The sequence below is a fragment of the Hyla sarda genome, chromosome 8 (genome assembly GCF_029499605.1).
Source record: "Hyla sarda isolate aHylSar1 chromosome 8, aHylSar1.hap1, whole genome shotgun sequence".
NCBI classification, from domain to species: domain Eukaryota; kingdom Metazoa; phylum Chordata; class Amphibia; order Anura; family Hylidae; genus Hyla; species Hyla sarda.
Window position 1 is genome coordinate 13,248,973 of NC_079196.1, and position 27,163 is coordinate 13,276,135.

Below are 27,163 nucleotides of genomic sequence, written 5' to 3' on the forward strand. Positions count from 1 at the left end.
GAGAGGTTGAGCCGTTGCCGGTGGATACGATCTGGTTGCTACCGCCGCTGCAAGTCCATCCCGCTTTGCGGCGGGCTCTGGTGAAAACCAGTAGCAACTTAGAACCGGTCCACCGACACGGTCCACGCCAATCCCTCTCTGACACAGAGGATCCACCTCCAGCCTGCCGAATCCTGAAAGTAGATCCGACCATGGATCCCGCTGAGGTCCCACTGCCAGTTGTCGCTGACCTCACCACGGTGGTCGCCCAGCAGTCGCAACAGATAGCGCAACAAGGCCACCAGCTATCTCAACTGACCGTGATGCTACAGCAGCTTCTACCACAGCTTCAGCAATCTTCTCCTCCGCCAGCTCCTGCACCTCCTCCGCAGCGAGTGGCCGCATCCAGCCTCCGTTTATCATTGACGGACAAATTTGATGGGGACTCTAAAGTTTGCCGTGGTTTTCTCTCACAATGTTCCCTGCATTTGGAGATGATGTCGGACCAATTTCCAACTGAAAGGTCAAAGGTGGCTTTCGTAGTCAGCCTTCAGTCTGGGAAAGCCCTGTCATGGGCCACACCGCTCTGGGACCGCAATGATCCTGTCACTGCCTCTGTACACTCTTTCTTCACGGAGATTCGAAGTGTCTTCGAGGAACCAGCCTGAGCCTCTTCTGCCGAGACTGCCCTGCTGAACCTGGTCCAGGGTAATTCTTCTGTGGGCGAGTACGCCATCCAATTCCGTACTCTCGCCTCCGAATTGTCCTGGAATAACGAGGCCCTCTGCGCGACCTTCAAAAAAGGCCTATCCAGTAACATGAAAGATGTGCTGGCCGCACGAGAAATCCCTGCTAACCTGCATGAACTTATTCATCTGGCCATTGACATGCGTTGACATGCGTTTTTCCGAAAGGCGTCAGGAGCTCCGCCAGGATATGGACTTTGTTCGCACGAGGCGGTTTCTCTCCCCGGCTCCTCTCTTCTCTGGTCCGCTGCAATCCGTTCCTGTGCCTTCCGCCGTGGAGGCTATGCAAGTAGACCGGTCTCGCCTGACACCTCAAGAGAGGACATGCCGCCGCATTGAGAACCTATGCCTGTACTGTGCCTGTACTGTGCCAGTACCGAACACTTCTTGAAGGATTGTCCTATCCGTCCTCCACGTCAGGAAAGACGCACTCCGACTCCGCACAAAGGTGAGACAGCTCTAGGTGTGAACTCTGCTTCTGCACGTCTTACGGTGCCTGTGCGGATTATTTCTTCTACATTCTCCTTCTCAGCTGTGGCCTTCTTGGATTCCGGATCTGCAGGAAATTTTATTTTGGCCTCTTTCGTTAACAGGTTCAACATCCCAGTGACCAGTCTCGCCAGACCCCTCTACATCGCCTCTGTTAATAATGAAAGATTGGACTGTACTGTGCGTTACCGCACGGAACCCCTCTTAATGTGCATTGGACCCCATCACGAAAAGATTGAATTTCTGGTCCTCTCTAACTGCACTTCTGAAATTCTTCTTGGACTACCTTGGCTTCAACACCATTCCCCAACCCTCGATTGGACCACCGGGGAGATCAAGAACTGGGGTACTACTTGCCACAAAAACTGTCTTTTGTCTGCTCCCAGTCCTGTCAGTCAAAACTCTGTGGCTCCTCCGATACCAGGTCTCCCCAAGGCCTATCTGGACTATGCTGATGTTTTTTGCAAAAAACAAGCAGAGACTTTGCCTCCTCACAGGCCTTTTGACTGTCCTATTGATCTCCTCCCTGGTACTACTCCACCCCGGGGCAGAATCTATCCTCTGTCTGCTCCGGAAACACAAGCCATGTCGGATTACATCCAAGAAAATTTAAAAGGGGATTTATCCGCAAGTCTTCCTCCCCTGCCGGAGCTGGATTTTTCTTCGTCTCCAAAAAAGACGTCTCCTTACGACCTTGCATTGATTACCGCGGTCTTAATAAAATCACTATAAAAAACCGCTATCCCCTACCTCTTATCTCGGAACTCTTTGACCTCGTACGTGGCGCCAACATCTTTACCAAATTGGACTTAAGAGGTGCTTATAATCTCATCCGCATCAGGGAGGGGGACGAGTGGAAGACCGCGTTTAACACCAGAGATGGACACTTTGAATATCTGGTTATGCCTTTTGGGCTTTGCAACGCCCCTGCCGTCTTCCAAGACTTTGTAAATGAAATTTTTTGTGATCTTTTATATACCTGTGTTGTGGTCTACTTGGACGATATTTTGATTTTTTCGTCTAACCTAGAAGAACACCGCCGGCATGTCCGCATGGTTCTTCAGAGACTTCGGGACAATCAGTTATATGCCAAAATGGAAAAATGTCTCTTTGAATGTCAATCTCTTCCCTTCCTAGGATACTTAGTCTCTGGCCAGGGACTCCAAATGGACCCGGACAAACTATCAGCCGTATTGGATTGGCCACGCCCCTCCAGACTCCGAGCTATCCAACGTTTCTTGGGGTTTGCCAATTATTACCGACAATTTATTCCACATTTTTCCACTATTGTGGCCCCAATTGTGCCCCTAACCAAGAAAAACGCCAATCCTAAGTCCTGGCCTCCTCAAGCGGAAGAGGCGTTGAACCATCTCAAAACTGCCTTTTCTTCTGCTCCCGTACTCTCCAGACCTGATCCATCTAAACCCTTCTCACTGGAGATAGATGCCTCCTCGGTGGGAGCTGGAGCGGTACTCCTACAGAAAAATTCTTCCGGACATGCTATTACTTGTGGTTTCTTTTCTAGGACCTTCTCACCGGCGGAGAAAAACTACTCCATTGGTGATCGAGAACTACTGGCCATAAAACTGGCTCTCGAGGAATGGAGGCACCTGCTGGAGGGGTCCAAATACCCAATTATTATATACACTGATCACAAGAATCTCTCCTATCTCCAGTCTGCCCAATGGCTGAACCCTCGCCAGGCTAGGTGGTCGTTGTTCTTTGCCCGTTTTAACTTTGAGATTCATTTTCGCCCTGCTGACAAGAACATTAGGGCTGATGCTCTCTCTCGTTCATCGGATGCCTCTGAAATGGAAGCTTCCCCGCAACACATTATTCCTCCGGACTGTCTGATCTCCGCTTCTCCAGCTTCCATCAGACAAACTCCTCCAGGAAAGACCTTCATCCCTCCACGCCAGCGCCTCAGGATTCTCAGGTGGGGACACTCCTCACACCTCGCAGGCCATGCTGGCATCAAAAAATCCGTCCAGCTCATCTCTCGTTTTTATTGGTGGCCTACCCTGGAAGCTGATGTTGCTGATTTTGTTCGGGCTTGTACAGTCTGTGCCCGGGACAAGACCCCTCGCCAGAAGCCTGCCGGTCTCCTCCATCCTCTGCCTGTTCCTGAGCGACCATGGTCTCAGATTGCTATGGACTTTATAACAGACCTGCCTTTATCCCATGGCAACACAGTTATTTGGGTGGTCGTTGATCGGTTCTCCAAGATGGCACATTTTATCCCTCTTCCAGGTCTTCCTTCTGCGCCTCAGTTGGCGAAACAATTTTTTGTGCACATTTTTCGCCTTCACAGGCTTCCTACGCATATCGTCTCGGATAGAGGCGTTCAATTTGTGTCGAAATTCTGGAGGGCCCTCTGTAATCAGCTTAAAATCAAATTAAACTTCTTGTCTTCTTATCATCCCCAATCCAATGGGCAAGTGGAAAGAGTTAATCAGGTTCTTGGTGACTATTTGCAACATTTTGTTTCCTCCCGCCAGGATGACTGGGCCGATCTCCTACCATGGGCCGAATTCTCGTACAATTTCAAAGTCTCTGAGTCTTCCGCTAAATCCCCATTTTTTGTGGTGTACGGCCGTCACCCTCTTCCCCCCCCTCCCCACTCCCATGCCTTCTGGTTTGCCCGCTGTTGATGAGGTGACTCGGGACTTCTCCACCATCTGGAAAGAGACTCAAAAATCTCTCCTACAGGCCTCATCCCGGATGAAGAAACACGCAGACAAAAAAAGAAGAACTCCTCCTGTCTTTTCTCCTGGAGACAAAGTATGGCTCTCCGCCAAGTATGTCCGCTTTCGTGTCCCCAGTTATAAACTGTAACCACGTTATCTTGGTCCTTTTAAAATCAAGAGCCAAATCAACCCTGTCTCCTACAAACTCCATCTTCCTCCTTCTCTCCGTATTCCCAATGCTTTTCATGTCTCTCTCCTTAAACCACTCATCCTTAACCGCTTCTCTCCTAAGGTTGTTGCTCCTACTCCTGTTTCCGGGTCCTCTGACAACTTCTCGGTTAAAGAAATTCTGGCATCCAAGGCGGTCAGAGGTAAAAAAAAAAATTCTTGTAGATTGGGAGAATTGCGGCCCAGAGGAGAGGTCATGGGAACCCGAGGACAACATCCTTGACAAGGAACTTATCCACAAATTCTCAGGTTCTAAAAAGAGGGGGAGACCCAAGGGGGGGGGGTACTGTTACGCCGAGCGCTCCGGGTCCCCGCTCCTCCCCGGAGCGCTCACAGTGTTCTCCTGTTCGCAGCGCCCCGGTCAGACCTGCTGACCGGGTGCGCTGCAATAATGTCCCCAGCCGGGATGCGATTCGCGATGCAGGACGCGTCCGCTCGCGATGCGCATCCCGACCCGCTTACCAGACTCGTTCCCCGTCTGTGCTGTCCCGGCGCGCGCGGCCCCGCTCCCTAGGGCGCGCGAGCGCTGGGTCTTTGCGATTTAAAGGATCGGTGCGCCACTGATTGGCGCATGGGTTTTAATCAGTATCTTCACCTGTGCATTTCCCTATATTACCTCACTTCCCCTGCACTTCCTTGCCGGATCTTGTTGCCTTAGTGCCAGTGAAAGCGTTTCCTAGTGTGTTCCTAGCCTGTGTTCCAGACCTCTTGCCGTTGTCCCTGACTACGATCCTTGCTGCCTGCCCTGACCTTCTGCTACGTCCGACCTTGCTCTTGTCTACTCCCTTGTACCGCGCCTATCTCAGCAGTCAGAGAGGTTGAGCCGTTACCGGTGGACACGACCTGGTTGCTACCGCCGCTGCAAGACCATCCCGCTTTGCGGCGGGCTCTGGTGAAAACCAGTAGCAACTTAGAACCGGTCCACCGACACGGTCCACGCCAATCCCTCTCTGACACAGAGGATCCACCTCCAGCCTGCCGAATCCTGACATAGCCCACTGTCCACCAGGGAATATATCAGGAACTATATACAGTCCACTGGTCACCAGGGAATATATCGGAACTATACATAGCCGACTGATCACCAGGGAATATATCGGAACTATACACAGCCCACTGATCACCAGGGAATATATCGGAACTATATACAGCCCACTGAATATATCAGGAACTATATACAGCCCACTGGTCACCAGGGAATATATCAGGAACAATATACAGCCCACTGGTCACCAGGGAATATATCAGGAACTATATACAGCCAACTGGTCACCAGGGAATATATCAGGAACTATATACAGCCCACTGTCCAACAGGGAATATATCAGGAAATATATACAGCCCACTGTCCACCAGGGAATATATCAGGAACTATATACAGCCCACTGGTCACCAGGGAATATATCAGGAACTATATACAGCCCACTGATCACCAGGGAATATATCAGGAACTATATACAGCCCACTGATTACCAGGGGATATATCAGGAACTTTATACAGCCCACTGTCCACCAGGGAATATATTAGGAACTATATACAGCCCACTGATCACCAGGGAATATATCAAGAACTATATACAGTCCACTGATCACCAGGGAATATATCAGAAACTATATACAGCCCACTGGTCACCAGGGAATATATCAGGAACAATATACAGCCCACTGGTCACCAGGTGATATATCAGGAACTATATACAGCCCACTGGTCACCAGTGGATATATCAGGAACTATATACAGCCCACTGATCACCAAGGAATATATCAGGAACATATACAGCCCACTGTCCACCAGGGAATATATCAGGAACTATATACAGCCCACTGATCACCAGGGAATATATCAGGAACTATATACAGCCCACTGGTCACCAGGGAATATATCAGGAACTATATACAGCCCACTGTCCAACAGGAGATATATCAGGAACTATATACAGCCCACTGGTCACCAGGGAATATATCAAGAACTATATACAGTCCACTGTCCACCAGGGAATATATCAGGAAATATATACAGCCCACTGGTCACCAGGGAATATATCAGGAAATATATACAGCCCACTGGTCACCAGTGATATATCAGGAACTATATACAGCCCACTGTCCACCAGGGAATATATCAGGAACTATATACAGCCCACTGATCACCAGGGAATATATCAGGAACAATATACAGCCCACTGGTCACCAGGGAATATATCAGGAACTATATACAGCCCACTGGTCACCAGGGAATATATCAGAAACCATTGGCCACATGCCCTTTATATACCATCGGTCATATCCACTTTATATATTACAGGAAACATGCACTGTATATACCACAGGCCACATGCACTGTATATACCACAGGTAACATGCACTGTATATACCACAGGTAACATGCACTGTATATACCACAGGTAACATGCACTGTATATACCACAGGTCACATGCACTGTATATACCACCGGTGACATGCACTGTATATACCACCGGTGACATGCACTGTATATACCACCGGTCACATGCACTGTATATACCACCGGTCACATGCACTGTATATACCACCGGTCACATGCACTGTATATACCACAGGTCACATGCACTGTATATACCACAGGTCACATGCACCGTATATACCACAGGTCACATGCACTGTATATACAGCAGGTCACATGCACTGTATATACCACCGGTAACATGCACCGTATATACCACAGGTCACATGCACTGTATACACCACAGGTCACATGCACTGTATATACCACAGGTCACATGCACTGTATATACCACCGGTCACATGCACTGTATATACCACAGGTCACATGCACTGTATATACCACAGGTCACATGCACTGTATATACCACAGGTCACATGCACTGTATATACCACAGGTCACATGCACTGTATATACCACAGGTCACATGCACTGTATATACCACAGGTCACATGCACTGTATATACCACAGGTCACATGCACTGTATATACCACCGGTCACATGCACTGTATATACCACAGGTCACATGCACTGTATATACCTCAGGTCACATGCACTGTATACACCACCGGTCACATGCACTGTATATACCACAGGTCACATGCACTGTATACACCACAGGTCACATGCACTGTATATACCACAGGTCACATGCACTGTATATACCACCGGTCACATGCACTGTATATACCACAGGTCACATGCACTGTATATACCACAGGTCACATGCACTGTATATACCACAGGTCACATGCACTGTATATACCACAGGTCACATGCACTGTATATACCACCGGTCACATGCACTGTATATACCACAGGTCACATGCACTGTATATACCTCAGGTCACATGCACTGTATACACCACAGGTCACATGCACTGTATATACCACAGGTCACATGCACTGTATACACCACAGGTCACATGCACTGTATATACCACAGGTCACATGCACTGTATATACCACAGGTCACATGCACTGTATATACCACAGGTCACATGCACTGTATATACCACAGGTGCCCAGGTAATATATTATTTATCTGTCGCCTTTTGTCTTACAACCAGGTGTACAATATGCTATAACAACCCAATGTACTGAGACACTTTTGCTTTATAGTTACAGTACAGAACGCTGCACCATGTGACCTGCCCACCATCTCCATGGCATCTTGTATAATGTGAGGCGCGTAGGGGGCCGGGCAGGAATGACAAGGACCCGTCCTGCAGGTTCGGTAAGTCTGCGAGCCCAGACATGAGAAAGATACAGAACGTCTCAGAGACAGCGGCGAGGCCGACCGTGTACGCAGACGGCTCCATAACATGCTGTCTCCCATAGCAACCAGAGTCAGGCTTCCATTTTTAAAGAAAGGCCTCTGAGAAATGAAAGCAGGAATGTGATTGGTTGCTATGGGCGACAGCTCCAGCGGTCCTCTTCACAAGGATTGATGAATCTCCCCCTAATGTTTTCAAGATCTCTGCTTGATGTCAGTGAATGGAAACGCAACACACACTGAGGCAGTGTTTCCCCCACCAGGGTGCCTCCAGCTGTTGCAAAACTACAACTCCCAGCATGCCCGGACAGCCTTTGGCTGTCCGGGCATGCTGGGAATTGTAGTTTTGCAACAGCTGGAGGCCCCTGGTTGGGAAACACTACCCTGAGGGTTTGCTGCACACATTAGCCGCTGCTGTGTTTAGCTCCCAGAGCATTGCCTGCACCGCCACATCGTGACAAACCCATCAGCCATCACTTTGATACTACGCTAACGCGGCTGAGCCGGTCAAGGACGACATTTATTTGATCAGCGGTGGTAATGGGGACGGATCCACCTTCATATTCAACAAACAAATATGAAAACAGTGACAGCAACAAATCATGGCGGATTAGATCCGCAGCGTCAACACCCGAAACACACACAGTCCCGGATCATCAGCTGTGGACAGGAAAAGATCCCACGGGACACGCCACCCAGCTGTCCCACGGATCAGAAGAGCAAATCCTCCCGGTTATAGAGACATAGCTGGATTACTAGGGGGTTGGGTCCCCACCTCTCTGGTAGATAGAATGGCGGCCATATTGGTTGTCACCCAGCTTTGCCAGAAACAGATCTAGAACCCATTAGGAGAAGACACTGGAACAGTGAATGTGGTGAAGGATCCGAAACTACATGAGGGGAAAGGTGCATATCGAGGTCCCACACTAAAGATGGAGGTCCTACTCTACAGATGGGGGTCCTATACTACAGATGGAGGTCCTTCACTAAAGATGGAGGTCCTACACTATAGATGGGGGTCCTATACTACAGATGGAGGTCCTACACTAAAGATGGAGGTCCTACACTATAGATGGGGGTCCTATACTACAGATGGAGGTCCTACACTAAAGATGGAGGTCCTACACTATAGATGGGGGTCCTATACTACAGATGGAGGTCCTACACTAAAGATGGAGGTCCTATACTAAAGATGGAGGTCCTACACTACAGATAGAGGTCCCACACTACAGATGGAGGTCCTATACTACAGACGGAGGTCTTATACTAAAGATGGAGGTCCTACACTATAGATGGGGGTCCTATACTATAGATGGGGGTCCTATACTAAAGATGGAGGTCTTATACTAAAGATGGAGGTCCTACACTATAGATGGGGGTCCTATACTACAGATGGAGGTCCTACTCTACAGATGGGGGTCCTATACTACAGATGGAGGTCCTACACTAAAGATGGAGGTCCTATACTAAAGATGGAGGTCCTACGCTACAGATAGAGGTCCCACACTACAGATGGAGGTCCTACACTATAGATGGGGGTCCTATACTAAAGATGGAGGTCTTATACTAAAGATGGAGGTCCTACACTATAGATGGGGGTCCTATACTACAGACGGAGGTCCTATACTAAAGATGGAGGTCCTACACTATAGATGGGGGTCCTATACTACAGACGGAGGTCTTATATTAAAGATGGAGGTCCTACACTATAGATGGGGGTCCTATACTACAGACGGAGGTCCTATACTAAAGATGGAGGTCCTACACTACAGACAGAGGTCCTACACTACAGATGGAGGTCCCACACTACTAATAGAGGTCCTACACTAAAGATGGAGGTCCTACACTACAGACAGAGGTCCTACACTACAGATGAAGGTCCTACACTGCTGATGGAGGTCCTACACTACTGATGGAGGTCCTACACTACAGATGGAGGTCCTACACTATAGATGGGGGTCCTATACTACAGACGGAGGTCCTACACTACAGATAGAGGTCCCACACTACAGATGGAGGTCCTACACTATAGATGGGGGTCCTATACTACAGACGGAGGTCTTATACTATAGATGGAGGTCCTATACTACAGACGGAGGTCCTATACTAAAGATGGAGGTCCTACACTACAGACAGAGGTCCTACACTACAGATGGAGGTCCCACACTACTAATGGAGGTCCTACACTAAAGATGGAGGTCCTACACTACAGACAGAGGTCCTACACTACAGATGAAGGTCCTACACTGCTGATGGAGGTCCTACACTACTGATGGAGGTCCTACACTAAAGATGGAGGTCCTACACTACAGATGGAGGTCCTACACTACAGATGGAGCTCCTACACTAAAGATGGAGGTCCTACACTACAGATAGAGGTCCTACACTACAGACAGAGGTCCTATACTACAGACAGAGATCCTACACTACAGATGGAGGTCCTACACTACAGATGGAGGTCCTATACTGCAGATGGAGGTCCTACACTACAGATGGAGGTCCTATACTGCAGATGGAGGTCCTACACTACAGATGGAGGTCCTACACTACAGATGGAGGTCCTACACTACAGATGGAGGTCCTATACTACACATGGAGGTCCTATACTGCAGATGGAGGTCCTACACTACAGATGGAGGTCCTACACTACAGATGAAGAGCTTACCAGACAGACAGGACACACTACATTCAGAGGCCAGACAATACAGACGCAGGGTCCACACTATAAACAGAGGGCCCACAATACAGACAGAGGGTCCACAATACCAGCCGCCGTCCCATATTAGAGATGGGGATCTACTGCTGGTCCAACACTGCAGGGGGCGGAGGGGCCACATTACTTGCATCCAGTGTAGACAGATACCAAGGGAAGACCCTGTGGCAGCTATTGGGTACCTGGAGAGAAGGGGCCCTATGCTGGTTGGTCCTATTACTTTTTTCTCTTAGTAAAAAGCTGTGGAGAACTTCTCTCTCTCTAAGAAACTGTATTGTCAGCAAATTAATGGAGGGGATATAAAACCAATGGGCCATGGAAAGAAAGGAAAAATATACCCCAGACCTTTCTGGGGTAAAAATCTAGCACCCTAATTGGGGCCTCCTTTCTTCTATTTACGTCATTCACCTGGACTGATACAATGAAACAAACCCCCTTTTCGTAGTTTTCCCCTGTTGTGCACTGAAAATGAGAGGCCACCCAATTGGGGTGTAGAGTAGTGGAAGCCACCTGGGAAATGACCTGGGTGGGAAGCTATAATGGCGGTGGTAATTGCCTCCTTTCATTTTTAGCTGTGATGACGGCAGATTACACAGCAGAGATCTGTGGGCGCAGCACGGCCAGATAATTGCGGCCATTAGGGGATCATCGTTGGGATGATTTGCGTGAGGGGGAGGGGCTGAAAATCACCATACAGCTACATCAATGGACCGGTTATTACAGGCAGAGGACAATCCCTGGGACCACATGACACATTTCTGACAAATGAGGGGGACACTGGTTTAATATAGGACAATTCCAACCCCATCATCCGAAATCATCTTTATGGTTTGTGTGACGCATGGACGGATCCACAGATAGAATATGCACCAAGACCGTCACTGTCCAACCATGGTGGGTGATGGTGCCAACACGGTCAACAATAATACTATTATATGGGGGCAAGAGGTATGTCCCCTCCTAACCTAGATGTAGTTGGTAGATGATAGACGTAGTTGGTAGATGAGAGATGTAGTTGGTAGATGAGAGATGTAGTTGGTAGATGAGACATGTAGTTGGTAGATGATAGATGTAGTTGGTAGATGATAGATGTAGTTGGTGGATGAGAGATGTAGTTGGTAGATGATAGATGTAGTTGGTAGATGATAGATGTAGTTGGTAGATGATAGATGTAGTTGGTAGATGATAGATGTAGTTGGTAGATGATAGATGTAGTTGGTTGATGATAGATGTAGTTGGTGGTTGGTAGATGTAGATGAGAGATGTAGTTGGTAGATGATAGATGTAGTTGGTAGATGATAGATGTAGTTGGTAGATGATAGACGTAGTTGGTAGATGATAGACGTAGTTGGTAGATGATAGACGTAGTTGGTAGATGATAGACGTAGTTGGTAGATGAGAGACGTAGTTGGTAGATGAGAGACGTAGTTGGTATATGAGAGATGTAGTTGGTAGATGAGAGATGTAGTTGGTAGATGAGAGATGTAGTTGGTGGATGATAGATGTAGTTGGTAGATGATAGACGTAGTTGGTAGATGAGAGATGTAGTTGGTAGATGAGAGATGTAGTTGGTGGATGAGAGATGTAGTTGGTGGATGATAGATGTAGTTGGTAGATGATAGACATAGTTGGTAGATGATACACGTAGTTGGTAGATGAGAGATGTAGTTGGTAGATGAGAGATGTAGTTGGTGGATGATAGATGTAGTTGGTAGATGATAGACGTAGTTGGTAGATGATAGACGTAGTTGGTAGATGAGAGATGTAGTTGGTGGATGAGAGATGTAGTTGGTGGATGAGAGATGTAGTTGGTGGATGAGAGATGTAGTTGGTAGATGATAGATGTAGTTGGTGGATGAGAGATGTAGTTGGTAGATGATAGATGTAGTTGGTAGATGATAGATGTAGTTGGTGGTTGGTAGATGTAGATGAGAGATGTAGTTGGTAGATGATAGATGTAGTTGGTAGATGATAGATGTAGTTGGTAGATGATAGACGTAGTTGGTAGATGATAGACGTAGTTGGTAGATGATAGACGTAGTTGGTAGATGATAGACGTAGTTGGTAGATGATACACGTAGTTGGTAGATGAGAGATGTAGTTGGTAGATGAGAGATGTAGTTGGTAGATGAGAGATGTAGTTGGTGGATGATAGATGTAGTTGGTAGATGATAGACGTAGTTGGTAGATGATAGACGTAGTTGGTAGATGAGAGATGTAGTTGGTAGATGAGAGATGTAGTTGGTGGATGAGAGATGTAGTTGGTGGATGATAGATGTAGTTGGTAGATGATAGACATAGATGGTAGATGATACACGTAGTTGGTAGATGAGAGATGTAGTTGGTAGATGAGAGATGTAGTTGGTGGATGATAGATGTAGTTGGTAGATGATAGACGTAGTTGGTAGATGATAGACGTAGTTGGTAGATGAGAGATGTAGTTGGTGGATGAGAGATGTAGTTGGTGGATGAGAGATGTAGTTGGTGGATGATAGATGTAGTTGGTAGATGATAGATGTAGTTGGTGGATGAGAGATGTAGTTGGTAGATGATAGACGTAGTTGGTAGATGATAGACGTAGTTGGTAGATGATAGATGTAGTTGGTAGATGATAGATGTAGTTGGTAGATGATAGACGTAGTTGGTAGATGAGAGATGTAGTTGGTAGATGTTAGATGTAGTTGGTGGATGATAGACGTAGTTGGTAGATGAGAGATGTAGTTGGTAGATGTTAGATGTAGTTGGTAGATGATAGACGTAGTTGGTAGATGATAGATGTAGTTGGTAGATGATAGCTGTAGTTGGTAGATGATAGATGTAGTTGGTAGATGATAGACGTAGTTGGTAGATGAGAGATGTAGTTGGTAGATGATAGATGTGGTTGGTAGATGTAGTTGGTGGTTGGTAGATGTAGATGATAGATGTAGTTGGTAGATGATAGATGTAGTTGGTGGATGATAGATGTAGTTGGTAGATGATAGATGTAGTTGGTAGATGTAGTTGGTAGATGTAGTTGGTGGTTGGTAGATGTAGATGGTAGATGATAGATGTAGTTGGTAGATGATAGATGTAGTTGGTAGATGATAGATGTAGTCAGAGGCGTAGCTTGTAGCTTCTGGGCTCCGATGCAAAATCTGCAAGAGGGCGCCATATGCCAATTATAATACTGGTCTCTTATGGGGCAGATGTGCTTTGGGGCCCCCTTAGGCACCAGGGCCCCGGTGTGACTGCTACATTTGCTACCTCGACAGCTACACCCCTGGATGTAGTTGGTAGATGATAGATGTAGTTGGTAGATTTAGTAGGGAGATGATAGTTGACAGTAGTTGGTAGGTAATAGATTGTAGTTGATACATGTAGTTGGTAGTTGACAGTGGTTGGTAGATGGTAGTTGATAAATGTAGTTGATAGATGGTCTTTGGTAGATAATAGTTGGGAGATAATATAATTAGCTGGTAGATGGTAGTTTGAAGATGGTAATTGGTAGTAGTTGGTAGATAGTAGTTGTCAGATGGCAGTTGGTAGATTCTAGCTGGTAGATGGTAGTTGGGAAATGGAAGATGGTAGTTGGTAGATAGTAGTTGGTAGATTGTAGTTGATAGATGTCATTGTTAGATGTTAGTTGGTAGATGATAGATTGTAGCTGGTAGATGGTAGTTGGGAAATGGAAGATGGTAGTTGGTAGATAGTAGTTGGTAGATCGTAGTTGATAGATGTCATTGTTAGATGTTAGTTGGTAGATGATAGATTGTAGCTGGTAGAGGGTAGTTGGGAAATGGAAGATGGTAGTTGGTAGATAGTAGTTGGTAGATTGTAGTTGATAGATGTCATTGTTAGATGTTAGTTGGTAGATGATAGATTGTAGCTGGTAGATGGTAGTTGGGAAATGGAAGATGGTAGTTGGTAGATAGTAGTTGGTAGATCGTAGTTGATAGATGTCATTGTTAGATGTTAGTTGGTAGATGATAGATTGTAGCTGGTAGAGGGTAGTTGGGAAATGGAAGATGGTAGTTGGTAGATCTTAGTTGATACGATTTTGTTGGTAGATAATAGATTGTAGCTGGGAGATCATAGTTGATAAATGTCATTGTTAGATGTTAGTTTGGTAGATAGTAATTGGGAGATCCTAGTTGATAGACTTTGTTGGTAGATGATAGATTGTAGATGATAGTTGGAAGATCGCAGTTGACAGATTTCATTGTTAGATGTTAGTTGGCAGATCCCATCAGCTGACACCCCAGTAATTCATCATAGTATATAATTAATTTGTTATAAATTGTTGTGACATTCCTGCCGTATGATCCGCTCGCTCTGTTTCCTCCTATCACCTGGCCGCTCCATGCTTCTCCATTGTGGAATGTTGTGATGAATCCATCACCATCCAGAAATGTCTGATTTGTATTTTAAATCACAAGAAAATTTTAGCACAAAAATGAAAAAATTTGGCATGAAAGTTAAAAAAATAAAAAAGTGGTGCGAATGTTGGTCTGACCTCAGGGTGAATATGCTGGGATGTCCGCTCCTGGAAAGATGGTGACTGGTCCTCAGTGTCAGTGAAGAATCTCTCTCACTGTAAAATGATGGACTTCAGAGGCGCGCACACTTCCTAATGAATCACGTGCATTTGATTGACAACACCTGGCTGCTACTTACCCTCTTAATTCCTATGGAAGCAGTCAGGATATACTCAATTTTCTTACCCACTACCTTTGAATTTTTGCCTTGTTTTTATTAAAGGGAACCCGACAGATGGATCAGCCCCACTAACCTGAATATACAGGTGCTCAGTGTGGGTGATCCTGTGATGTCATCGTCTCGCCAATGTCATGTCGCTCTGTCACAGTGACCTGAGGATGGCGGTCACACTCCTGCCACCGCGATGAGCTCCAGACTTAGTGATGGGATCGTCTAATAATGTACATGATGTGGACTGGGAAGGGCCCAAAATACAGACGTGGAGAACTGAATGTGTGAACACGGCCTTATACCCTGCCCTGATCTCCAGCTGAGAGAAGCTGTACATTATAATATTATGATAATCACCTGACGTCCCCTCATCCATTATAACATAATAATCACCTGACGTCCCCTCATCCATTATAACATAATAATCACCTGATGTCCCCTCATCCATTATAACATTATAATCACCTGATGTCTCCTCATCCATTATAACATAATAATCACCTGATGTCCCCTCATCCATTATAACATAATAATCACCTGATGTCTCCTCATCCATTATAACATAATAATCACCTGATGTCTCCTCATCCATTATAACATAATAATCACCTGATGTCTCCTCATCCATTATAACATAATAATCACCTGACGTCCCCTCATCCATTATAACATAATAATCACCTGATGTCCCCTCATCCATTATAACATAATAATCACCTGATGTCCCCTCATCCATTATAACATAATAATCACCTGATGTCCCCTCATCCATTATAACATAATAATCACCTGACGTCCCCTCATCCATTATAACATAATAATCACCTGACGTCCCCTCATCCATTATAACAATAGAATCACCTGACGTCCCCTCATCCATTATAACATAATAATCACCTGATGTCCCCTCATCCATTATAACATAATAATCACCTGATGTCTCCTCATCCATTATAACATAATAATCACCTGATGTCCCCTCATCCATTATAACAATAGAATCACCTGATGTCCCCTCATCCATTATAACAATATAATCACCTGACGTCCCCTCATCCATTATAACAATAGAATCACCTGACGTCTCCTCATCCATTATAACATAATAATCACCTGATGTCCCCTCATCCATTATAACATAATAATCACCTGACGTCCCCTCATCCATTATAACATAATAATCACCTGACGTCCCCTCATCCATTATAACATAATAATCACCTGATGTCCCCTCATCCATTATAACAATAGAATCACCTGATGTCCCCTCATCCATTATAACAATAGAATCACCTGACGTCCCCTCATCCATTATAACATAATAATCACCTGATGTCCCCTCATCCATTATAACAATAGAATCACCTGATGTCTCCTCATCCATTATAACAATAGAATCACCTGACGTCTCCTCATCCATTATAACATAATAATCACCTGATGTCCCCTCATCCATTATAACATAATAATCACCTGACGTCCCCTCATCCATTATAACAATAGAATCACCTGATGTCCCCTCATCCATTATAACAATAGAATCACCTGACGTCTCCTCATCCATTATAACATAATAATCACCTGACGTCCCCTCATCCATTATAACATAATAATCACCTGACGTCCCCTCATCCATTATAACATAATAATCACCTGATGTCCCCTCATCCATTATAACATAATAATCACCTGATGTCTCCTCATCCATTATAACATAATAATCACCTGATGTCTCCTCATCCATTATAACATAATAATCACCTGACGTCCCCTCATCCATTATAACATAATAATCACCTGATGTCTCCTCATCCATTATAACATAATAATCACCTGATGTCCCCTCATCCATTATAACATAATAATCACCTGACGTCCCCTCATCCATTATAACAATAGAATCACCTGATGTCTCCTCATCCATTATAACATAATAATCACCTGATGTCCCCTCATCCATTATAACATAATAATCACCTGACGTCCCCTCATCCATTATAACATAATAATCACCTGACGTCCCCTCATCCATTATAACATAATAATCACCTGACGTCCCCTCATCCATTATAACATAATAATCACCTGATGTCTCCTCATCCATTATAACATAATAATCACCTGACGTCCCCTCATCCATTATAACATAATAATCACCTGATGTCCCCTCATCCATTATAACATAATAATCACCTGATGTCTCCTCATCCATTATAACATAATAATCACCTGACGTCCCCTCATCCATTATAACATAATAATCACCTGACGTCCCCTCATCCATTATAACATAATAATCACCTGATGTCTCCTCATCCATTATAACAATAGAATCACCTGATGTCCCCTCATCCATTATAACAATAGAATCACCTGATGTCCCCTCATCCATTATAACAATAGAATCACCTGATGTCCCCTCATCCATTATAACATAATAATCACCTGATGTCCCCTCATCCATTATAACAATAGAATCACCTGACGTCTCCTCATCCATTATAACATAATAATCACCTGATGTCCCCTCATCCATTATAACATAATAATCACCTGATGTCCCCTCATCCATTATAACAATAGAATCACCTGACGTCTCCTCATCCATTATAACATAATAATCACCTGACGTCCCCTCATCCATTATAACATAATAATCACCTGATGTCTCCTCATCCATTATAACATAATAATCACCTGATGTCTCCTCATCCATTATAACATAATAATCACCTGACGTCTCCTCATCCATTATAACATAATAATCACCTGATGTCTCCTCATCCATTATAACATAATAATCACCTGATGTCTCCTCATCCATTATAACATAATAATCACCTGATGTCTCCTCATCCATTATAACATAATAATCACCTGACGTCTCCTCATCCATTATAACATAATAATCACCTGATGTCCCCTCATCCATTATAACATAATAATCACCTGACGTCCCCTCATCCATTATAACATAATAATCACCTGATGTCTCCTCATCCATTATAACATAATAATCACCTGACGTCCCCTCATCCATTATAACATAATAATCACCTGACGTCCCCTCATCCATTATAACATAATTATCACCTGATGTCCCCTCATCCATTATAACATAATTATCACCTGATGTCTCCTCATCCATTATAACATAATTATCACCTGATGTCCCCTCATCCATTATAACATAATTATCACCTGATGTCTCCTCATCCATTATAACATAATAATCACCTGATGTCCCCTCATCCATTATAACAATAGAATCACCTGACGTCCCCTCATCCATTATAACATTATAATCACCTGATGTCTCCTCATCCATTATAACATAATAATCACCTGACGTCCCCTCATCCATTATAACAATAGAATCACCTGATGTCTCCTCATCCATTATAACATAATAATCACCTGATGTCTCCTCATCCATTATAACATAATAATCACCTGATGTCCCCTCATCCATTATAACATAATAATCACCTGATGTCTCCTCATCCATTATAACATAATAATCACCTGATGTCTCCTCATCCATTATAACATAATAATCACCTGATGTCTCCTCATCCATTATAACATAATAATCACCTGATGTCCCCTCATCCATTATAACATAATAATCACCTGACGTCCCCTCATCCATTATAACATAATAATCACCTGATGTCCCCTCATCCATTATAACATAATAATCACCTGATGTCTCCTCATCCATTATAACATAATAATCACCTCATGTCTCCTCATCCATTATAACAATAGAATCACCTGATGTCTCCTCATCCATTATAACATAATAATCACCTGATGTCCCCTCATCCATTATAACATAATAATCACCTGACGTCCCCTCATCCATTATAACAATAGAATCACCTGACGTCCCCTCATCCATTATAACATAATAATCACCTGACGTCCCCTCATCCATTATAACATAATAATCACCTGATGTCCCCTCATCCATTATAACAATAGAATCACCTGATGTCTCCTCATCCATTATAACATAATAATCACCTGACGTCCCCTCATCCATTATAACATAATAATCACCTGACGTCTCCTCATCCATTATAACATAATAATCACCTGACGTCCCCTCATCCATTATAACATAATAATCACCTGACGTCCCCTCATCCATTATAACATAATAATCACCTGACGTCCCCTCATCCATTATAACATAATAATCACCTGATGTCCCCTCATCCATTATAACATAATAATCACCTGATGTCTCCTCATCCATTATAACATAATAATCACCTGATGTCTCCTCATCCATTATAACAATAGAATCACCTGATGTCTCCTCATCCATTATAACATAATAATCACCTGATGTCCCCTCATCCATTATAACATAATAATCACCTGATGTCTCCTCATCCATTATAACATAATAATCACCTGATGTCCCCTCATCCATTATAACAATAGAATCACCTGATGTCTCCTCATCCATTATAACATAATAATCACCTGACGTCCCCTCATCCATTATAACATAATAATCACCTGATGTCTCCTCATCCATTATAACAATAGAATCACCTGATGTCCCCTCATCCATTATAACATAATAATCACCTGATGTCCCCTCATCCATTATAACATAATAATCACCTGATGTCTCCTCATCCATTATAACATAATAATCACCTGATGTCCCCTCATCCATTATAACAATAGAATCACCTGATGTCTCCTCATCCATTATAACATAATAATCACCTGACGTCCCCTCATCCATTATAACATAATAATCACCTGACGTCCCCTCATCCATTATAACATAATAATCACCTGATGTCTCCTCATCCATTATAACAATAGAATCACCTGATGTCTCCTCATCCATTATAACATAATAATCACCTGATGTCCCCTCATCCATTATAACATAATAATCACCTGATGTCTCCTCATCCATTATAACATAATAATCACCTGATGTCCCCTCATCCATTATAACATAATAATCACCTGATGTCTCCTCATCCATTATAACATAATAATCACCTGATGTCCCCTCATCCATTATAACATAATAATCACCTGATGTCTCCTCATCCATTATAACATAATAATCACCTGACGTCCCCTCATCCATTATAACATAATAATCACCTGATGTCTCCTCATCCATTATAACAATAGAATCACCTGATGTCCCCTCATCCATTATAACAATAGAATCACCTGATGTCCCCTCATCCATTATAACATAATAATCACCTGATGTCTCCTCATCCATTATAACAATAGAATCACCTGATGTCCCCTCATCCATTATAACAATAGAATCACCTGATGTCCCCTCATCCATTATAACATAATAATCACCTGATGTCTCCTCATCCATTATAACAATAGAATCACCTGATGTCCCCTCATCCATTATAACATAATAATCACCTGATGTCCCCTCATCCATTATAACATAATAATCACCTGACGTCCCCTCATCCATTATAACATAATAATCACCTGATGTCTCCTCATCCATTATAACATAATAATCACCTGACGTCCCCTCACCTCATCCATTATAACAATAGAATCACCTGATGTCCCCTCATCCATTATAACATAATAATCACCTGATGTCTCCTCATCCATTATAACATAATAATCACCTGACGTCCCCTCATCCATTATAACATAATAATCACGTGACACCCGCTCATCTATTATAACATTATAATCACGTGACACCCGCTCATCTATTATAACATTATAGTCACGTGACACCCGCTCACCCATTATACGATTATGATAATCGTTCTGAGGCCCCGCCCCCTCGGTCACTCACCCAGGCGGGCAGCTGGTGGGTGTTCAGCCCGCGGGTCACCCCTTGGCTCTCGTTGTCCAGCAGCTCCCAGGCCGCCCGTAGTCGGGCCAACTTGGACTTCTTGTTCCGGTTCCAGAAAATCCAAAGAAAAAGTCCAAAGAGAACCCAGGAAAGACTGAGCCCGAGCCGCCCGCACACATAGACGGGTAACAGGAGCAGCAACACCCGGCACACCGGCCGCAACAACCCGAGCAACAGCAGCGGGTCCCCGGGAAGCGGAAAGCCAGCCTGGACCGGGCCACTGGGGACCGGGCCACTGCTCTGCGGACCTCCATGGACCGGGCCACTGCTCTGCGGACCTCCAGGGACCGGGCAACTGCTCTGCGGACCTCCAGGGACCGGGCAACTGCTCTGCGGACCTCCAGGGACCGGGCAACTGCTCTGCGGACCTCCAGGGACCGGGCCACTGCTCTGCGGACCTCCAGGGACCGGGCAATTGTTCTGCGGACCTCCAGGGACCGGGCAACTACCCTGCGGGCCACCAGGACCCGTATCACCCTCCTGCCTCCTCATCGCTCAGCGTCGCCCGTCATGTCACCAGGGATGCCCGGCACAGTGTGACCCGCCCGGGACAACAACTCCAGGTGACAGGGTGAGGCCCCGCCCCCGACACACCCGGCCGGGCGCACCCACAGCACGCGGGACACCGACCACAAGTCCCATCATCTGCCCTGCTGGCCCTTTAAGAGGAATTTCACCAACAAATCCGCTGACCTGGAATCCTGCGGTTTATGTCACTGTTCAGATTGATGTCAGATGTGGAAGACGCAACGCAGCATTCCTTCAAAAAAGGGAAAAATTATAATAAGGCGAAAACTATAAGAAAATCCCCAGGGACAAAACCAAAGACAAGAACAGAAAATCATACCCTGAAAATAAAATTATTGGGAGGAAGAAAAAGAAGTGATGAGCGAAAAAATATAATATGAAAGTGAAAATAAAATCACTGCGGGCAGAAATGGCGTAAAGTTACAAAAAGGCGAAAGTGAGAGGAAGAAGAATCGGCAAAAATGGCAACAAATGATAAAAAGATGAAAATAGGAAATTACTGTGGGGAGAACCGGGAACAGCGGCAAAAAGGATAAAATGGTGACGGGAAAGAAAAAGCAATTGGAAAAAAAAACAAGGCGAAAGCGAAAAGAGAATCACCAGAAAAAAACAGCGATGGCGACAGAAACTATGGAAGGTGAAAGTGATGCGTCCTGCCTGGTACTGTGGTCACATGACTGCGGTGGCTTCTGACCCTTCATCTATGGCGCTGTCCAGTGACTCCGCGTTTTGATGATTATTCCGGATCTTCTGCTGTTTGACCCTTGGGCGTCGCCTCTTCCTGGAAATAACAAGTTCGCCATAAACGTTCATAATTTCTGAGCGATGGGGGAAACTGCGGACGCTCACGTAACCCCTGTGCCCCTCCTATCACTGTTGCCCCATGTACCCCACCAACATACTCTCTGTGCCTCTCTATCTCTGTGGCCCCCCATGTCTCCTTTCTATGTCTGTCTGTCCACATGCCCCTGTACCCCTCATGTGACCTTTTTTTTGTGAACCTTCTTTATCTGTGGCCCCTCTATACCCTTCTTGTGGCCTCTTGTTTCCCTTCCCATCCTATTGCTGTGGCCTCTTCTATCAGTCTTGTGCCCCTGATGGTTTCCCTCCTGCGCCCCTTGGTGGTTTCCCTTGTGCACTCCTTGGTGGTTTCCCTCCTGTGCCCCTGGCAGTACCCTCCAGTGCCCCATATGGTGGTTTCCCTCCAGTGCCCCATATGGTGGTTTCCCTCCTGTGCCCCAGGCAGGTTTCCCTCCTGTGCCCCGTATGGTGGCTTCCCTCCTGTGCCCCGTATGGTGGCTTCCCTCCTGTGCCCCTGGCGGTTTCCTCCAGTGTTCTTCACATTTCCCTCCAGTGTTCTTCATGTTTCACTCCTGTGCCCCTGGCATTGTCCTCTAGTGTTCCTTGTGTTTCTCTCCTATGCCTCTGGCAGATTACCTCCTGTGCCACATGGTGGTTTCCCTCCTGTGCCCCATGTCTTTTCCTCCTGTGCCCCTGGCGGTTTCCTCCAGTGTTCTTTGTTTCCCTCTTGCACTCCTCGCATTGTCCTCCAGTGTTCCTCCTGTGCCCCTTGTCTTTTCCCTCCTGTGCCCCTTGTCTTTTCCCTCCTGTGCCCCTTGTCTTTTCCCTTCTGTGCCCCTGGCTGTTTCCCTCCTGTGCCCCTTGTCTTTTCCCTTCTGTGCCCCTTGTCTTTTCCCTCCTGTGCCCCTTGTCTTTTCCCTCCTGTGCCCCTTGTCTTTTCCCTCCTGTGCCCCTTGTCTTTTCCCTCCTGTGTCTTTTCCCTCCTGTGCCCCTTGTCTTTTCCCTCCTGTGCCCCTTGTCTTTTCCCTCCTGTGCCCCTTGCGGTTTTCCTCCTGTGCCCCTTGTCTTTTCCCTTCTGTGCCCCTGGCTGTTTCCCTCCTGTGCCCCTGGCTGTTTCCCTCCTGTGCCCCTTGTCTTTTCCCTCCTGTGCCCCTTGTCTTTTCCCTCCTGTGCCCCTTGTCTTTTCCCTCCTGTGCCCCTTGCGGTTTCCCTCCTGTGCCCCTTGCGGTTTCCCTCCTGTGCCCCTTGCGGTTTCCCTCATGTGCCCCTTGTCTTTTCCCTCCTGTGCCCCTTGCGGTTTCCCTCCTGTGCCCCTTGTCTTTTCCCTCCTGTGCCCCTTGTCTTTTCCCTCCTGTGCCCCTTGTCTTTTCCCTCCTGTGCCCCTTGTCTTTTCCCTTCTGTGCCCCTTGTCTTTTCCCTCCTGTGCCCCTTGTGGTTTCCCTCCTGTGCCCCTTGCGGTTTCCCTCCTGTGCCCCTTGCGGTTTCCCTCCTGTGCCCCTTGCGGTTTCCCTCCTGTGCCCCTTGCGGTTTCCCTCCTGTGCCCCTTGCGGTTTCCCTCCTGTGCCCCTTGCGGTTTCCCTCCTGTGCCCCTTGCGGTTTCCCTCCTGTGCCCCTTGCGGTTTCCCTCCTGTGCCCCTTGTCTTTTCCCTCCTGTGCCCCTTGTCTTTTCCCTCCTGTGCCCCTTGTCTTTTCCCTCCTGTGCCCCTGGCGGTTTCCCTCCTGTGCCCCTTGTCTTTTCCCTCCTGTGCCCCTTGCGGTTTCCCTCCTGTGCCCCTTGTCTTTTCCCTCCTGTGCCCCTTGTCTTTTCCCTCCTGTGCCCCTTGTCTTTTCCCTCCTGTGCCCCTTGTCTTTTCCCTCCTGTGCCCCTGGCGGTTTCCCTCCTGTGCCCCTTGTCTTTTCCCTCCTGTGCCCCTTGTCTTTTCCCTCCTGTGCCCCTTGCGGTTTCCCTCCTGTGCCCCTTGTCTTTTCCCTCCTGTGCCCCTTGTCTTTTCCCTCCTGTGCCCCTTGTCTTTTCCCTCCTGTGCCCCTTGTCTTTTCCCTTCTGTGCCCCTTGTCTTTTCCCTCCTGTGCCCCTTGCGGTTTCCCTCCTGTGCCCCTTGCGGTTTCCCTCCTGTGCCCCTTGCGGTTTCCCTCCTGTGCCCCTTGCGGTTTCCCTCCTGTGCCCCTTGCGGTTTCCCTCCTGTGCCCCTTGTCTTTTCCCTCCTGTGCCCCTTGTCTTTTCCCTCCTGTGCCCCTTGCGGTTTCCCTCCTGTGCCCCTTGCGGTTTCCCTCCTGTGCCCCTTGCGGTTTCCCTCCTGTGCCCCTTGTCTTTTCCCTCCTGTGCCCCTTGTCTTTTCCCTCCTGTGCCCCTTGCGGTTTCCCTCCTGTGCCCCTTGTCTTTTCCCTCCTGTGCCCCTTGTCTTTTCCCTCCTGTGCCCCTTGTCTTTTCCCTCCTGTGCCCCTTGTCTTTTCCCTCCTGTGCCCCTTGCGGTTTCCCTCCTGTGCCCCTTGCGGTTTCCCTCCTGTGCCCCTTGCGGTTTCCCTCCTGTGCCCCTTGTCTTTTGCCTCCTGTGCCCCTTGTCTTTTGCCTCCTGTGCCCCTTGCGGTTTCCCTCCTGTGCCCCTTGTCTTTTCCCTCCTGTGCCCCTTGTCTTTTCCCTCCTGTGCCCCTTGCGGTTTCCCTCCTGTGCCCCTTGTCTTTTCCCTCCTGTGCCCCTTGTCTTTTCCCTCCTGTGCCCCTTGTCTTTTCCCTCCTGTGCCCCTTGTCTTTTCCCTCCTGTGCCCCTGGCGGCTTCCCTCCCCTGGCCCTCGTCTTTCCATCCTGTGCACCTGGAGGTTTTCTTCCTTTCATTGTGGTCCCTTGTACCGGAGGAGGCATCGTCACAATAAAGGTGGCAGATCATGAGATGATGATGGGGGGAGTAGTCACGGGGGGGGGGGGGGGTCACGTTTTGGATCTGACACACTGGATGGTTTTATAAACTGCTCAAAAAACTAAAGTGAACACTGCGATAACACATCCTAGATCTGAATGAATGAACTAATCGTATGAAATACTTTCGTCTTTACATAGTTGAATGCGCTGACAAGAAAATCACACAAAAATTATCAATGGAAATCAAATGTATCAACCCCTGGAGGTCTGGATATGGAGTCACTCAAAATCACAGTGGAAAACCCCACTACAGGCTGATCCAACTTTATGTAATGTCCTTAATACAAGTCCCAATGAGGCTCAGTAGTGTGTGTGGCCTCCACGTGCCCGTATGACCTCCCTACAACGTCTGGGCATGATCCTGATGAGGTGAGGGGGTTCTGGCAGTGCTCCTCGCTCCTCGTTGCACAAAGGCGGAGGTAGCGGTCCTGCTGCTGGGTTGTTGCCTTCCTCCGGCCTCCTCCACGTCTCCTGATGTACTGGCCTGTCTCCTGGTAGCGCCTCCATGCTCTGGACACTACGCTGACAGACACAGCAAACCTTCTTGCCACAGCTCGCATTGATGCCATCCTGGATGAGCTGCACTACCTGAGCCACTTGTGTGGGTTGTAGACTCCGTCTCATGCTACCACTAGAGTGAAAGCACCGCCAGCATTCAAAAGTGACCAAAACATCAGACAGGAAGCATAGGAACTGAGAAGTGTTCTGTGGTCACCACCTGCAGAACCACTCCTTTATTGGGGTGTCTTGCTAATTGCCTATAATTTCCACGTGTTGTCTGTTCCATGTGAGATTGATTGTCAATCAGTGTTCTTCCTGAGTGGACAGTGGGATTTCACACAAGTGTCAGTGACTTGGAGTTACATTGTGTTGGTTATGTGTTCCCTTTATTTTTTTGAGCAGTGTATAAAGATTTTAAGGGATTTTAAGATTTAACAAAACCTGTGTGGAGGAAAAGTGGTAGCAACCAATCAGATGGATTCTTTCATGTTTCAGAGCCCTTTTTAAGAATGAAAGAAATTGATCGGTTGCAATTGTCGACTCTTCAGAGCTGAGACTTTGTTACTTTGTGGAGGACATATCTGAAACGTTGGTAGATGAGTTGCACCTCTAGGGGTCATACAGGTTTATTGGGAGATAAATGGGCTCGTCATCTGACTGCAGGGGGTTTGGAGCTGTGTATCAGGATGCGCAGTGGGGGGGGGGGGGGGGAGGGGAGACATGACAGGAGGTGTCTGCACCATGTGCGGTAGGTGAAGCGCGCTCAGGTATGTGCGGCACAGTTGAGGCTCCGTCACTGATCCAGATTCCGGTGCGCTGTGTCATGAGGACGGACGGTGGAGAATGTGGAGTCCCTGGAATGTCGTTCACCCAGAATGCAAAGTATTCCTCCTCACCTGAGAAGAGTCCGGGAAAGAAAGCGAGAAGCATCCGGACAGTACAGGGTTAATTTCCTCATCTACAGTCACATGACGCTCTTGTCATATCAACCTTATACAGGTGTTTCCCAACCAGGGTGCCTCCAGCTGTTGCAAAACTACTACTCCCAGCATGCCCAGGCCAACCAGGGTGCCCTGACCAGCATGCCCGGACAAACCAGTGTGCCTCCAGCTGTTACAAAACTACAACTTCCAGCATGCCCAGGCCAACCAGTGTGCCTCCAGCTGTTGCAAAACTACAACTTCCAGCATGCCCAGGCCAACCAGTGTGCCTCCAGCTGTTGCAAAACTACAACTTCCAGCA

General features: G+C 46.5%; 1 protein-coding gene across 3 annotated transcripts in view; it reads right to left on the reverse strand.

The window, feature by feature from the left end:
• Positions 1 to 23,157, reverse strand: part of ESYT3 (extended synaptotagmin 3) — a 68,574-nt gene extending 45,417 nt beyond the window's left edge. The window contains exon 1 of one of the 3 annotated variants that reach the window (XM_056535333.1): positions 21,119 to 23,157. In XM_056535333.1, coding sequence (XP_056391308.1) covers positions 21,119 to 21,670 — 552 coding nt within the window. In that variant the 5' untranslated portion in view covers positions 21,671 to 23,157. Of the gene's footprint in view, positions 1 to 7,739; positions 7,853 to 21,118 lie in introns of those variants that run through there. The other 2 variants (XM_056535334.1, XM_056535335.1) reach the window with 2 other exon arrangements.
• Positions 23,158 to 27,163: the final 4,006 nt, after the last annotated feature.